This window comes from Hydractinia symbiolongicarpus, chromosome 13, assembly GCF_029227915.1.
Source record: "Hydractinia symbiolongicarpus strain clone_291-10 chromosome 13, HSymV2.1, whole genome shotgun sequence".
Taxonomy (NCBI): Eukaryota; Metazoa; Cnidaria; class Hydrozoa; order Anthoathecata; family Hydractiniidae; genus Hydractinia; species Hydractinia symbiolongicarpus.
Window position 1 is genome coordinate 21,373,956 of NC_079887.1, and position 15,766 is coordinate 21,389,721.

The 15,766-nt window shown below is 36.2% G+C and overlaps 2 protein-coding genes across 2 annotated transcripts; both read right to left on the reverse strand.

The window, feature by feature from the left end:
* Window positions 1-905: 905 nt before the first annotated feature.
* Window positions 906-2,304, reverse strand: LOC130623203 (THAP domain-containing protein 1-like). The gene is made up of 3 exons (XM_057438684.1): window positions 1,781-2,304; window positions 1,223-1,312; window positions 906-966 (listed from the first exon to the last, which is right to left on the reverse strand). Exons 1-3 carry the CDS (start codon window positions 2,302-2,304, stop codon window positions 906-908), a joined length of 675 nt encoding a protein of 224 aa, XP_057294667.1.
* A 1,851-nt stretch (window positions 2,305-4,155) lies between these two features.
* LOC130623204 (uncharacterized) lies at window positions 4,156-5,441 on the reverse strand. The gene is made up of 3 exons (XM_057438685.1): window positions 5,286-5,441; window positions 4,601-5,212; window positions 4,156-4,545 (listed from the first exon to the last, which is right to left on the reverse strand). Exons 1-3 carry the CDS (start codon window positions 5,439-5,441, stop codon window positions 4,156-4,158), a joined length of 1,158 nt encoding a protein of 385 aa, XP_057294668.1.
* Between the last annotated feature and the right edge of the window lie 10,325 nt (window positions 5,442-15,766).

Consider the following 15,766-nt stretch of genomic DNA (forward strand, 5'->3'; position numbering starts at 1 on the left):
CAAGCAATCCGGAATGGTTCGAATACCGAAAAAACCTTACAGGAAGAAATGCCCCGAAAACCCCCAGAGGTTTGACCACTCTGGCTAAAAACATTGTTCACCCAAAGGAAGTGAACAAATTTGTAAAACTTAAAATGGATTATGGGAAATTTTATGAACCAATAGCAATAAGACATTATGAAACTGTTTTAAAATTAATGTTGAGTCTTCTGGCTTAGTGTTGGATGAGACGAATTACATTCTAGGTGCAACACCTGATGGTAAAGTAACTTGTGATGGAGAAATGGGGATTTTGGAGGTAAAATGTACTGACCAGTACAAAGATATTGACCCAAAAGCAATATGTGTCATTTCGCCCAACCCCATGGTGATAAAAGATAAAGACGGTATTTTCCGTATAAGTAAGGAACATTCTTATTATAACCAAGTGCAGATGCAATTGGCACTTACTTGTCAGACTTGGTGTGATTTTGTTTTATATACATCTCAAGGACTCATTATTGACAGGGTGAAATTTGATCCCCTGTACTGGGAAATATTACAAAAAAAAATTTTAGATTTTTATTTTACATATATGCTGCCCCAAATTGTAGATTCATAGGTATTATTTATTTTATTTTTTTATATAGCTTTTATGTCTTGTGAGCTTACAAGTTAAATCAAATAGTCCTAAAATAACTTTCATAAATACACAGTAAAGCTTTGAGCTTGGTCATGATGTTTTAAGCAAAAATGTTTGAATCTACTTCTGAAAAAGGTGCTTTTAATTTTGTATTCTCACTTTGAAAAGTAAGAAAATGCCATAAGTTTTATTTTATTTTTTAACTTTTTCAAAACTTTGTATTTTAAGTTCCACTAGGGAATGTATTTACTTCAGGATACTTTTAGAATTTTAAGAAAGTTAACTAACATTGAATCAATTTTTTCTCTCCAGTTCCTCGAAGAGACAATGCTTTCGATCTCATTCTAATGAAAAATAAAAACCTTTAAAAAAATTACATGGTGTTGTTTTGAAGAAGTCTTGAATTTTTTGTTATTATGTCAAAACCTTTTCCTGGTCTAATTTTGGTCTATCAGACTATATACTAGTAGTAATCTTTGAAACAGTTCAATAACAAAACCAGCGAAAAATTGGGGTTTGGACAATACTGTAGAATTTGAAAACTTTTAAGTCAGCAGGTTCTTCCCCTTAAAAAATTCATAAGTGAAAAGGAAAATATACCTTGTGTAGGGTTGTTCAGAATAAAATGTTTGGGGTTTATTAGTTTTAGGGTCAAACCACATATACTGTTTTTCTGGAAAAAGCTGTTGCCTGGATAATTTGAAGGTGACAAATTTGGCAAAAATTCAATCGAAAAAAGCTGATTTTTTAAATATTAATTTACACCCAGAAAGTAAAGAGAACAATTTAAATTTATATCTAAATGTATTTCCAGGACCTCAGTTGACTGGTATAATGGTATAATGAATAGTAATAATACTATATATAGTAAAACAGTGGAAAAAATGTCAAAATTGTTATCAAAAAAATAATAAAATAATAAAATATTACCTAAGCTAAAAATATTAGTCCCTCTCATACAAAAAATATGTCTTTTATAAACTAATTTATGTGATTTTCATGTTCAAAGAGGGTAGGAAAATTTCAAAATCATTATTTATTTGAAAGGAGTAGTTTTCACAGTAGATTTGCTGACTCAATTTTAACTGTTCTTGACTCAATTTTAACTGTTGTTTCAATAAATTGTTTTCCTGTAAAAGTTCATGGTATTTTGCCTACCAGTCAATTGATTCTTCAATCTCTGGTTCTATGACTGGATCCTGTTGAGGCTCAGGAAAAGGTTCTTGGGTTTCTCTACACTTCTTTCGTGGGGATGCTCTTGAAGCTGGTGGCTTTCGCTTTTTGGGATTTGTTGTGTTTGTTGAGCTGGCATCTAAAGCTTCATCCTCAGTAAAGTATGGAATGACAGTCTCTTTATTTGAAAGTCTCTTCTTTGTACCCCCTGGAGGACGATAGATATCTTCTGGTCTGAAATGTTTTTCACAAAGTACAGTTGTTTTGGTTACTTTGAAGTTGTCCTTTCCGTTTACACGTTTGATACGAGAGCACCAGTATTTGACTCTGTTTGCACTCTCAGGGAACGTAAAAAAAGATATCTTTGATGTGACTCTTTCTCCTCCTTCTTCTCTAAATGTTCTGTTATCACATCCATAAGCTGCACATTGTCTTCCAAGTGATTGTTTGTGTTTCCTTTTTGGTTTTTCATTCGATATCTCACTGTTTCCCTGCTTGCTGTCCGCCATTTTGGTTTGTTATGATTCCGTGGAACATCGCTAGCCTCGTTTTCAAATATTACGCAATAATTTATGAAAAGCCGTATAAAGCCTCATGTATGTCAAAGATTTCATCATACAAAGAGTGAAAAAAATCAGTTAAAGAAATTTGGTCGAACACGTAAATTATGTTCCAAGGATGAGTTTTTGTTGGTTTTGATGAAGTTGAGGCTAGGATTATTGTTTGAAGACTTAGCAGATCGATTCAAAATCTCAGTGGCAACAACTTCCAAAATATTTGCCTGTTGGAATAGAGCTATGTCTGAATTTTTTAGCTGTATGGTTTATATGTAACACCAGGAAAGAATCCGAGAAAATATGCCTACACGTTTCAAAAAATAATCTTGTTGGGATTATTGATTTCTCTGAGGTCTTTATAGAGACCCCAAAGGATCTGGGGCTACAAAGTGCTACATGGTCTGATTATAAACATCATAATACGATGAAGTTTCTCATTTCGGTTACTCCAAGTTCATTTATAAATTTCGTATCCGAGTCTTATACTGAACGAATTTCTGACAAAACCCTTACGCTTGACAGTGAATTTTTACATATTGTGCCACCCTACTCTCGTGTTATGGCTGACAAAGGATTTAATATTGCCAATAAATGTGCTGCCCTTGCCTGTGGAATTAGAAGAGGAAAGTGTTAACCAAGTTGCTATTGACAATGAAGAAGATGATTTTGTTAAGGCCGTTTCACATTACAGAAATATATTGAATCCAATATATTGGAAATTATTGATAACTATTGAAAAATATTCGAAATTTGTCTGTCTGAAATAAACAGTAAATGAAACATACGAAGATAAAAGATGGAGCAAAATAACATTTATTATTTTGAAAGTCAGCCACACGATTTTGCTACGAATGATCAAATACTATTTCCTCAAGCTACGACGCAACAGCAACATGCCTCACATGTCTTCACTCAGAGCTCACCAAAACCAACCTCGTCAATCTTGAGCCAAAACACACAAATATTCGGTCAGAGCGTGCCACAGCAACTTCAACCTTCACTCAGCCCCGTATTTCAAAATCCAGAAGATGAAACTTCTGCGAAACCTCAGAAGCGAGGAAGAAAAGGCTTGAAACATGAGAAAGTTTGGAGTAGTGGAGAAACTGAACATTTGATAAATTTGTGGTCACAACACGAAGTTCTATACAAAGTTAGTTGCCCAGGATATATGGACAAAAAGAAAAAACAACTGGCACTTGTAGCGATTGCAGCCGAGCTAAATTGTAGCGAGAGTGAAGTACAAAAGAAGATGCACAGCATGAAGACTTATTATGGGACATTACTTCAGAATTATGAGGAATCGAAGAGGAAAAGTGGAAGCGGGAGAGCTGATTTGAAGAAGCCTAATTGGCCTTGGTATGCACTTATGGAATTTTTGAACGATAACTTGACTTCCAAGCGCACATATTCCAACATGAGACAAAACGAGGCTTCATCGGAGATTGACGATTTAGAGTCTCACGAATCTTTCTATGTGACCCCAAAATCGAAAAACAACCGGAGTAAGGGGCAAAGTTCATGTCAACAAGATCTGCTGTACGTCAAACAATCTGCGCTTATGGACAAAGCTTTGAATGTTTTGTCTACTCCTAAGCCGAACGCACAGCCTTCTGAAAAGTCAGCTGACGATCTGTTTGGAATGATGGTGTCAAAGTCTATGTCTTCCGTTCCCGAGAGCGAAGATAAGGAGGAATTGAAGATAGAAATTCAATCACTTATTTTACAAACAAAACGAAGAATACAGCTTTTCTAGAACCCTTAGATTCGTCATTGTTTGTATTTGTTGTTTTGGTGAATAAAGTTCTATTGTCCGTATACTTGATTCCATTGCCAATGCACCTGACCTATACCTTGAAAATAATCACTGAAAGAATTTCGAATATTTTCTGCGCGTGTCCTAAAGTTTCTTGATTTTGTTCCTTCCATCGGGGACAGACTTGATAGGTTGTTAAAAATATTATCTTTGATTTCCGGTCCCTCCGCATTTGTATACGTTTGCATAGACATAGTACACAGCATATTATGTAGCGCACAAGTAGCTAACGTTACTTTTACAGCAGATTCGGGCAAAACATTTAATTTTGCAGTGAGGCAGCGAAACCGATTTACAAGTATTCCAAAAGCGTTTTCACTTGTTCTTCTTGCACGTGATAAACGATAGTTGAATATGCGCTTTGACTCAGTAAGTCCTTTCTGTGCGTAAGGTTTTATGCAATACTCAGTTAAGGGAAAAAGCATCATCAGCAACTAGAACGTATGGCAAGAGTGGCTGGTCACACTCAGGGTTAAGGAAGGAATCATCAATTCCAGATATGTTTGGCAGTTTTCTCCTTTCTGGTAAATCTATGCTGTTTGTAGATAATCCTCTGAAAAATTCACACCGCCTGAAAACTCCACCATCGCTCAGACGTCCCTGGCAGCCGATATCGACAAAAATAAATCGATAACGCGCATCAATGATACCTAGTAAAACTAAACTGAAAAAACCTTTGTAGTTGTAGTATGTTGAACCGCTAAGCTTAGGATGGTACAGAGCAATATGTTTTCCATCCATTGCCCCAATGCAATTTGGAAATTGCCACATCGTTTCGAATTCAGATGCAATTTCAAGCCAGTCGTCTTTGTTTTCGAGGAACTTGAGGAAATCATCTTTTAGTGTATCATATAATGCTTGACAAACCTGAGGAATAAATGTGGCAATGGTTGAAATACCAACAGAATAGTGATGATGTAAGCTAGTAAAATTCTCCCCAGTAGCGAGAAAGCGCAGAGTTATTGTCAGCTTCAACTCCGGCTCCAAAGGTTTCCGTAAATGCGTTGTCTTCTTCGTTAATTTACTTCTGACTTTCTCAAGTAAAAGCTAAACAAAAGGATTGTTTTAGATCAAACTCAGAATTATTTCACATGAATATCAAGTTAAAAATTATATTCACCTCATATATGTCTGGGCTCATTCGCAGGTATTTGCGGTTTTTCATCCACTCCTTCACCCAAATTCTACGCGTAACCTTAGGTTTGCAAAAGTTTGTCGGAAGTAAAGTTGTAGCAATAATAATCGCAGCAACCGCTTTTCTCTGTTCCTCAGACATTTTGAATTACAACAAAATTTAAATGGACATTTAAAGAGACATTTAAAGAGACAATTTGCAATAATTCGAAATATTTTCCAATATAATGAATTCAATAATTTTCAATTGATATCATTATTCATAAATATATTGCTGTCAATATTTTTCTATATATTGCTGTAATGTGAAACGGCCTTTAGTAAGTTTGAAAAAATATTACTTTGACTTTAATACTTTCAGTTTAAATTTTAGTAACTGATATTACTAATATCAACTAACTATATTTTTTATGCTTTTAGCAACAATGAACCGTCATAAGAAAGTGCGTCAACCTGCATCGAAAAACATTAAATGCGCTCAAAATATCATGAAAGTCAGGTTTGAGAAAAAACACAAATCTAGGAAAGCATACTTTGTTGTTGGAGATAACGTTTCTGTCCGCATTCCACTAAAGGATAGGACAAGCACAGACCTACTTCGTTTGCCATGCGTGGTTATTGAAGTAACAGGTGAAAAAATGAAATACTATAAACTTTTATCTGAGTTTGGGGTGCTGAATTGTACCTTCAGAGCTGGTGACTTGGAAAAGTATGAAGGTCACTTTGACATAAATGTGGAAGAAGCAGAAAATAAGTGTATTTCTCTGCGAAGTGCAAGCATTATGACAAACAGTAGAAACATCACAAAGACAGCCTCAAGGTAAAAAAGTTATATAACTACTTTGTTTTGTACTTAAGTTTCATGCTGTTTACACGACAATCCTCAGCAAAACAAGTATAAAACAAGTTGCTAAAAGACAATAAATATTTTTAGGGGCATGTGCCGCACGTCTTGCCTCATAGGGACATTCACAACATTAAAAAACACATGTCCTGTTGACACATGGCTAGCATTATTGAAAGTGGTACTATGCTGTTCGTCTAGCATGGAAGAACAAACACAAAAGGCCTGTGGAGAAAAAACAAAAAGGCTATTTGATTTCATTGATCAAAACAAGTATTTAGAAGTCAAACTTCAAGTAGCCAATGACCATAATATTGCTCCACTGAATAACACCATAAATTTTTTTAGAGATAAACATTTTTTAATAAAAACCTACTTAGGACCAAACATACAGCATCTAATCCAATCAACCTGTGACAGTCCATTTTGTCCACAGGCATTCGCAGAAACAAACCAAAGTGAAATCCCAACTATTAACTTCAATAATCATGATGATACAGAATGGGTTGCACCAATTATCTTTACATCTGAAGTACAATCATGGTTTATCACTAGAAATACTTCCAAGTGTGGAAAAAGATTGGCTAAGTCAACTGAAGAGGAGAAATACATGTTTTGGGATGAAAACAAAACAAATAAGTAAAAAAAAGTATGTTGATTAACATCCATTTCTGTACAAAAAACCTCTAAGTAATAATCTTACAGATATAAATAAATTAAATTGGATTTTATAACTTTTTAGCTCGTGGTATAATGGTTCAAAAACATCTGGAGATCGAATTTTTCGTCAGGTTCCAGCGTTGTTGCCAATTAATGTTGAAACTGCCATGTATGACAGAAGAATTGACACTAGTTCAATACTAAAAGATTTAATTTTAGACATCCATGATATTTCATGCAGGTTAGAACATTTTATAGTTGGAAGATATATCATTCAAAACCTTATTAAAAGAGCATACAACTTTTTAAAAATGTATACTTTAGTTTTAGGTTAATTGGACTTTTACTTTGGAATGCCTAACATTACACTGCTATGGCTTTATACAATGATACATGGCATTTATATGATGGTATAAAATCACCTAACTTTTTACCATGTACTGAACATTTTGAAGCAATATACAGACCAACATACTGTCTATATGGTAATGGTATATATATAAATGTCATAAAATATCTGTTGAAAATTATTTTCTGTTTTATATCTTTATATTGTTTGAGATATATATAAATCTTTTTTATTCTTCAGCATTGACAAATTCACATTCTGAAACACAAAAGCTACAAGAACCCAATACTAATGGTGTAGATGATTGCTCTGATACAGATATGCTTAAAGCTGCAATGATTTTGCAAACACTTTCAGCAGAGACTCGAGGTAGGAAAATGTAAAGTTACCTAACTATAAATTATAAAAATCACAAATGTATACAACTATATTTATTATATGTTTTTAGTATATGAAGACACAACACCTCTAGTACAAGACAAACCAGTGGATATTGTTGAAAGTGAAGCAAATACAGGTAAAACATTGTAAACAAAATTGCCTATTCAGTGACATGGTATAGCAATATCTGCATTAATGTATATGTATTTCTATTCATTTGTAGGTACACTACAAGCTTACTGTGACATGGATGAACATAACAAGCGTAAAATGCTGTTATCTTGGTTTGTTGGATCCAAGAATGCCTCCCTTATTGTTAGCGAAAGTGAAGAACCAGATACTACAATGCTTCCTAAATCTGCAAGAAACCTTCCCGACTCTATTCGCGACTCAATCATAGCAACTAATATTTTAAAAAAATTTGCGAAACCAGAATTTATTTTGCACATTGATAACTTAGTAGCACAAAAGCAGAGAAGTAAACAATCAATGGAAATGTGGGATATGCCAAAAAAATATTGGGAATGAACGATGCATTGCATGTGACAGATGCTTAATGTGGAATCATTTTCGTTGTACGAAACTAAAAAAAAAGCCACACAGCAACTGGTTTTGCACAATATGCATAGAGGACGTGGGTAAGTTAACGTAATACATTTTTTAAAAATATATACTCAATCCATGTTTTACTGGTTTTAAAATTTGGTACAAATTATTTTAAATTATATTATCCATTGCAGCTGATCTTGGATTGAGTTAAGTGATTATCTCATGTTATGTAATTATAGCTCCTTCAGACAATTCAGATGACGAGAATCCTAAGACAGAAGAATGGAACAGGGTGCTTGGGAATCTGAACAAGAATGGCATTTTAAAAACAATTGTAAGAAAATCGCTAAATCCCCGATTAAATCCACTGCTTGCACATAAATCTGGCGGAGCGTATCAGGTGGCTGCTAACATGGAGAAGCTGAAAACAGACGACCCAGAATTGGCTAAGCAATTGGATAATTTCCTCAAAAGTTCATACAGCTCAGAATGGTCTGAATTCTGCCACAAATTCATAAAAACAAACTTTCCAGACACATTACCATTTGGGAAAAAATATTGTGATACACTATTATATATAGTTGTTAAACTTTTTTCATTGCTATGAACAATGAGCTAGCTATCTAAACTAGACAGATTAATTTGACAAGTCTTGCATCCTTTGTTTTCTTCTCTTTTTGTTCTTTTAGCTATTACATCTTTGTTACTTTCTGGCAAAAGTCCTATAATAAATTCAATGAGTGTTTTGTTTGCCCCCCAAATGTGATGTCATTATCCTGCCACAAGAATAAATTTTGGCTAACTAGCTAGCTGTAGCATATGCCCTTATAACTTGTAGTAGCTAATTTAAAAAAAATGCTTACAAAGTTGTTCTTTCTGAAGAAAAGGTTTATTATGAAGGTTCTTTATCCATTTGACTACCCCAATCCCCCAGCTAGCCAAGGTGCATATCTTTAATTTCTTTTGTACTGAGATAAAGTTTCATATCAAACGTACCTGATATAATATGTCAGCTTTTTAAATTAGGAAAAAAATTCAACAGTTTATGGTATTGTAGAACTTATATAGTCTAAAATTTTACTTGTTCAATGGCCTTCTCCACGCGTTCTAAGATTGGGCATGTGCGTCAGAAGATTGGATGGGCCCGTCTTAAGACCGGTCGCCAATTTGTCACTGTCCAAAGATTGGCCAGGCCAGTCTTAAGACAGGGCGCGTTCCAAGATTGGGCAGAACAGTTATACCGTTCCATACCGACAAGAAACCAGATTTTATTTCATAAAATTTCCGTCGATATAATGCTGAGTCATCCAACCCTATAGCGCTAGAATAAGCGCGGCCCTGCGGGCCCCACATATCCTCTTTTTCCAACCTTCGCTAGCGAAGAAAGACGTACCTTGTTTTGTTTACTAAAGGAAAAGGTATTTTATCTTTTATTATCCTAGCTAAACTAGAATTCTTGATAGAGTTAGCTTATAAAAGCAACTCTCCTAATACTCATTGACATATGTGATGAGTCATTTTGTGGTTAAAACATTTCTCGGGATGTGAAAACAAAGTTTTCTCTTATCTTCAGATTTTCAAAAATGGCTACCAATGTTACCGAGAATGAACCTACCAATGTTACTGAGAACGAACCTGTTTGTACTGGGACAGAAATTAACGCCAGTCAATCAGAGAAAGCATCCAGGAAGAGGGAAAACTCCCTTCCTGGGACAAGGGGATTATTGCCCACCTTTAAAGAAATTTGAGGTGGTTCCCTCAGAAAGAGAGTATAGTTATAATTTTACAGAAGATCAAAGAGACTATATTGTTAAACATTTTGCAACGTATATTAGTGATCATGATTTAAAATCTTGTATTTTAAATAAAAGTCCTGTCCCAGAGAATGTACCTGGCCCATCAAACTTGGACAGCTATCTGAGAGCATTGCTGGAGGAAAAGACCAAGTCCCCAGTTGTTGCAGAGGACAAGTCGAGTCAAAAAGTCCAACAAAAAAAAACTGATGTTTTAGGGCCCTTGTCTAAAATATGGTCATTAATGCAAAGGGCATTATCAGCTCAACCAGGTGAAATAGAAGTAGCTCTGGAGGAAGTGAATGAACTGGTAGAACAGTCGATTTTGCTGTTGGGACAAGCGAACAATGCGGTGACATATTTGCGTCGTGTTCGTGTTTTATCTGCTCTCATGAAAGATACGAAAAGTAAACAATTGCTAAAAGAAAAATCTTCATTGCTTTCCAACATGGGAGAGGATCTATTTGGAGAAAAATTTCGGGATGACTGGTGCTTAAGCATGAAAACTAAGCAGAAGTGCCAGGAGCTTTTGAAAAAGGAATTCAAAGGAAGTTATACTCCCTTTCGTGGAGGCTCTCTCAACCGTGGAAGAGGTTCGAGAGGGCGTGCATATTTTGTCAGAAAAGACTACGGTTCTTCCAGTACAACAACCAGTTCCAACTCAGGAGGTAAGAATACTTTCAGTTTACAATTCACACCTGCCAGAAATAATGCAAGTGAGTATAAACCATGTACATCCTCTAATAAGGTCCATGTTTTCAAACATAATTCCAAGAGTACTATTAGCAGGAAGGTTACAACATTTTGCAAAGAATTGGGAGAAATTGACACAAGATCAAAATATTCTGTCTGTAGTAAAGGGTATGTGATCCCATTCCTTTCTGTACCTCAGCAAAATCAAAAACCTCTGACTCCTCATATAAGTCAAGAGGCAAGGTTACTGCTGAACAACGAAGTATTAAGCATGGTACAAAAAGGAGCTATTCACAAAGTGAGTCATGTACCAAACCAATTTCTGAGCAACATGTTTGTGATACCAAAAAAGGACGGTGGAAATCGTCCGATAATAAACCTGAAACATTTGAACAGCTTCATACCATATTCCCATTTCAAGATGGAAAGTTTAGGGCTTCTCAGGGATCTGCTACAACAAAACGACTTTATGTGCAAAATAGACCTGAAGGACGCATACTTCTGCATACCAATAAGCAGTCAATCGAGAAGGTTTCTCCGGTTTCTTTGGGAGGGAAGCCTTTACGAGTTCCTCTGCCTGTGTTTTGGTCTGGGCCCAGCACCTTTGATCTTCACAAAACTAATGAAGATTCCAATATCTCTTCTTCGAAGAATAATGGTGCGAATGGTAGTGTTTTTGGACGACATGTTACTGATGGCAAAAACTTTGGAGTCCATGCGGGTAGCAAAGGAAACATTGATTTTTCTGTTACAAAATTTAGGTTACATAATAAATCAGAAAAAATCTCAGTTGACACCAGTGCAGAAAATAGAATTTCTGGGACTTGTCATAGATTCGCAAAAGATGACCTTGTCTTTGCCACAGGACAAAATGATACAAATTGTAAAAAAGTGTACTCATTTGATTGCAAATCCGGTAACCAATATCTTGGAATTGACAAAACTGATAGGGAAACTAACTTTCACCACTCAAGCAGTTCTTCCAGGAAAGCTGCAGCATCGGTATCTGCAGTTTCAGCAAATAGAGCAAAGCGGATTACACAATCTAAACAGACGCTTCCATGAAAGGCTGGGGGGCAGCTTGTCAAGGAATTTCCACAGGGGGGAAATGGTCAGTACAAGAAAGGGAATACCATATCAATGTGCTAGAACTTTTGGCGGTAAAATTAGCCCTGAAAACTTTTCTGAAAAAGCAGATCATAATTACTGCGGAATATCTTCCCAGCAGTTTGAATGTAGTAGCGGACTGGGAGTCACGCAACAATACGGATCCGAGCGATTGGCAATTGGATCAAACAGTGTTTGCAAGACTTATAACAATCAGACAAAAGCCAGAGATAGATCTTTTTGCGTCCCGTCTAAATCATCAGTTGGAGACTTACATGTCCTGGCGTCCGGATCCAAACAGTGTGGGGACGGATGCCATGCAACAGGAGTGGGGGGAACTGTACGGGTATGCCTTCCCTCCATTTTGCTTGATTCCAAAAATTCTAAAGAAAGTTGCCCAAGAAGGCACAGTCCTTCTTTTATTAGCACCAGCTTGGCAAAGTCAACCGTTGTATTCTACACTACTGGAAATGTCAATTCAAAGTCCAGTACTTCTTCCCAAGCACCCTCAGTTATTGACGAATTCTCAGGGTCAGATACACCCTCTAGTCAAACACAATCAATTAAGACTAGCGGCCTGGACTGTTTCAGGGAATACTTGGCTTCAGAAGGATTATCGTCGAAAGCTACAGAGCTTATCACAAATTCCAGACGCAAAGGGTCAATTTCTAATTACCAATCGGCCTGGCGTAAGTGGTCTGGCTGGTGTATGCAACAACAAGCTGATCCTGTTCGATGTGATGTAAATGTAATTGCAAACTATTTAGCTATGTTATTTCATCAAGGTTATGAATATAGCACAATTAATGGTCATAGGTCAGCTATTTCCGCTTACCATGAACCAATAAATTCTGTCAATGTGGGGGAACATCCTAGAATTTGTTCTTTGATGACAGGTGTATTCAATTTGAGACCCACTAAACCACGTTTCACATTTATTTGGGATGTGTAAGTAGTGATTGATTATTTCAATACACTCCCAATTAATAACAGCTTATCTACAAAAGTTTTGTCTCACAAATTAGCGATGTTGTTAGCACTGACTTCTGCTTCAAGGTGATCAGAAATTTGTTACTTGAATATTAATCACATGGTTAAGTCCGAAGACAGTTATGTATTTACATTTGATAAGATAACCAAAACCAGGAAGAAAGGCTCTTCCGCTCCATTTCTCGAATTCAATAAGTTTGAGAGTAATTCAAAATTGTGTGTTGTGAATGCTATTGAGTGTTATATTACAAGAACTCACAAGTGGCGAAAAAATGATGAACATTCACAGTTGCTTTTGAGCACATTGCATCCCCATCAGGCTGTGGTACCATCCACAGGCGCAGGATGGATGAAGTCAATCTTGAAGGAAGCGGGAATTGATACTGATTCATTTTCCGCGCATTCTACAAGATCTGCCTCCACTTCAAAAGCAAAGGCAATGGGTCTTTCAACTGCGGATATTTTGAAACGGGGAAAGTGGTCTGGTATAACAACTTGGCAGAAACATTATCATAAGACTGTCAGACCTGTTTCACAAGTATTTCAAGAGACAATAGGACTGGGTAGCGCTTTGAACTGAGGATATGTGGGGCCCGCAGGGCCGCGCTTATTCTAGCGCTATAGGGTTGGATGACTCAGCATTATATCGACGGAAATTTGATGAAATAAAATTACTAAATTACGTAAGGCCGCGTAGCGGCCGCAATGTAATTTGGATTTTATAAATAAAATTGAAGTACGATATAATGCTGTCCCGCCCATACCCTACCCAGTGTTTATTGGATGTATTTACTTAGTATTTTCTCGAAATCGTGGTTATTGCGGTGGCTATCGAGGTGGATTACCGTGGATCGTACCGTGGATCAAATTAATGTTTAAATTATTCTTTTTCAGTGAAATATCACGTGTGCATTTTACATTATTTAGTATTTTATTTTCGATTGTACCCTCCGGTTTCTTACTTATTCTAGCGCTATAGGGTTGGATGACTCAGCATTATATCGTACTTCATTTTTATTTATAAAATCCAAATTACGGCCTTACGTAATTTAGTAATTGTTGAGTATTAGAAATAATCGTGTAGCAAAACGATTTACTCAAGCGGTTTAACACAAGGCGAATTAGGAACTGCATAATTAAGTGAATAGAATCAATATATGAGGCATGCATAGCGGTCATCTATGTTTGTTAGCAAGCAAAATATTATACTCAACAGCGCAATTAAAAAGAAATTTTTATATCAGTTTACATATCTCTGAGGTCTTTTTTAACAATCTGAGTAGATGTTCTTTCCCTTCCAGTTATAAATCATGAATCTTAAAGGCATTTGTTTTTTATAACAAGTGAAAACGTTTTCCGTGTTTTGATTTAAAGTTTGAGTATTTAATTTTTGAATAATTACTCTAGGCGCTCATTTGGACTGAAAATTATTTGGTCACGGAGTGCTTTTTATAAATTTGGAGAATGAGCATTCTTATACACTTGAGATAAGTATCCAAAAAGTACGTATCATATTAACAACATCAAAACCAGTACACAGGATGCATCATGCCTGACCCCCAATGCAGGGTCTTAAAATCAATCAGTTAAAGTGCAAGGGGTTTCTGTTCAGAATCAGTAAACACCTGTTTTCGTCGACTTGGTTTCCCTAATAAGCCTTTACGTTCCCTATTAAAATCCCTAACTTTTACCTCCATGAGTGCTTCTTTTTACATCTGGATGTCTCGAAATTCTACCACTTGGGTTGAGACTAAAAAGGCCCCAATAATTCCTGAAGTTTCTTCTGTTTCAAATATGGAATGTAAGAAATCAAAAACCCCTGAGAAATCTTCCGCAAATCACACAAAACTTGCTACAAGGTCTTCCAAAACAACAGTCGCATTGCCATCTAACCCTGATTTTAGGAATAGCGGTCTAAAAAACTTGGGAAACACATGTTATGCAAACTCCATCTTACAATGTTTTTATAACCTTCCAAAAGTTAAAGAAGCCATTTCTGTCAGAAAAACAACCTCAAAGTTAGGCGAAGCATTTGTAGGTGTTCTTTAAAGTTTTGCTGTTTCTAGAAGTCCAATGATCCCTCCCATTTTTTGCGTGCTATGAAACATCATATCTCAGCTGCGAAGGGAAGTGCATTTAATATTTTTGCTCAGCACGACCTACCCGAGGTTCTTGAATATCTCCTACCTGGTCTGTCATTAGACTTTCCATTTCTTGGAAGTCTTTTTAGTATTAACATCAAGACATCAACCACTTATAATTCGTGTCATATTACCAGCTCCTCAGAAGTTATAGCACCATGCATCCAACTTTCTCTGCACCCTACGTTACAATCTTCCTTAGATAATTTCTTTGAAAGCAAGGAGTTGTCAGACAGCAATGCCTACTTCTGCCATGTTTGCAACGCTCATCAAACGGCTCTAGTTGAAAAAGAGGTAGTGTCGTGCGGTTCCCATCTCATTTTACAGCTAAAACGTTTTGCCAGTGTCAACGGCCTTGTGTCAAAAATTGCCTCTTGTATTACTGCTTACCCTGCTACCCTTTCCATACCTTTAACCGTAGATAGAAAAGTGAAATTTCGTTAAAATTTTCAATTAAGGGCTATTATCAACAATTGCGGCAACTTATATAATGGTCACTACACAACCATAGCCTTCGACCAAATGGTTCACAGGTGGATACATTGCAACGATAGAGCAGTAATTTTCTGTGATGACCGCCTTATTAACAGTCACGAGTCATATGTTTTCTTTTTAGAAGAGCTGAGGTAAGAATATTTTAACCAGAATGAGTCAGCAAGGGGGGCTTGGCTACACTCAGTCTTGTCTTTGGAGAGTGACGACTCCACTTTACCCCAGTCAAAAATAAAAACAAAATCAAATAAAAATTAAGTTAGGAAGGGGTTTGATCACACATGATCTTGTCTTTGGAGAGTAACGACTCCACTTATTACCTGAGTTAAAAACAAAGAATAGCACAGTTGAACAGAAAGTGGTCAAAGTTTACTTTAGGAAGATAGGGATGTCTAGTTTCTGCTGATGACCGTCCGCGGACCTCTTTGAGGTGACCCAGCTGGACATCCAGGGTACTTAGGTTCAGAA

What these genes read in the sequence shown, in the direction of transcription:
- LOC130623203 (XM_057438684.1), bottom strand. Translation starts at nt 2,304, where the DNA reads ATGGCGGACAGCAAGCAGGGAAACAGTGAGATATCGAATGAAAAACCA. An exon ending in ATTGAAGAATCAATTGACTG is followed by an intron (nt 1,313 to 1,780) that starts GTAGGCAAAATA and finishes CAAATTATCCAG; the next exon opens with GCAACAGCTTTTTCCAGAAA. An exon ending in TCTGAACAACCCTACACAAG is followed by an intron (nt 967 to 1,222) that starts GTATATTTTCCT and finishes ATTTTTCATTAG; the next exon opens with AATGAGATCGAAAGCATTGT.
- LOC130623204 (XM_057438685.1), bottom strand. Translation starts at nt 5,441, where the DNA reads ATGTCTGAGGAACAGAGAAAAGCGGTTGCTGCGATTATTATTGCTACA. An exon ending in TGAGCCCAGACATATATGAG is followed by an intron (nt 5,213 to 5,285) that starts GTGAATATAATT and finishes CCTTTTGTTTAG; the next exon opens with CTTTTACTTGAGAAAGTCAG. An exon ending in CACTCTTGCCATACGTTCTA is followed by an intron (nt 4,546 to 4,600) that starts GTTGCTGATGAT and finishes CCTTACGCACAG; the next exon opens with AAAGGACTTACTGAGTCAAA.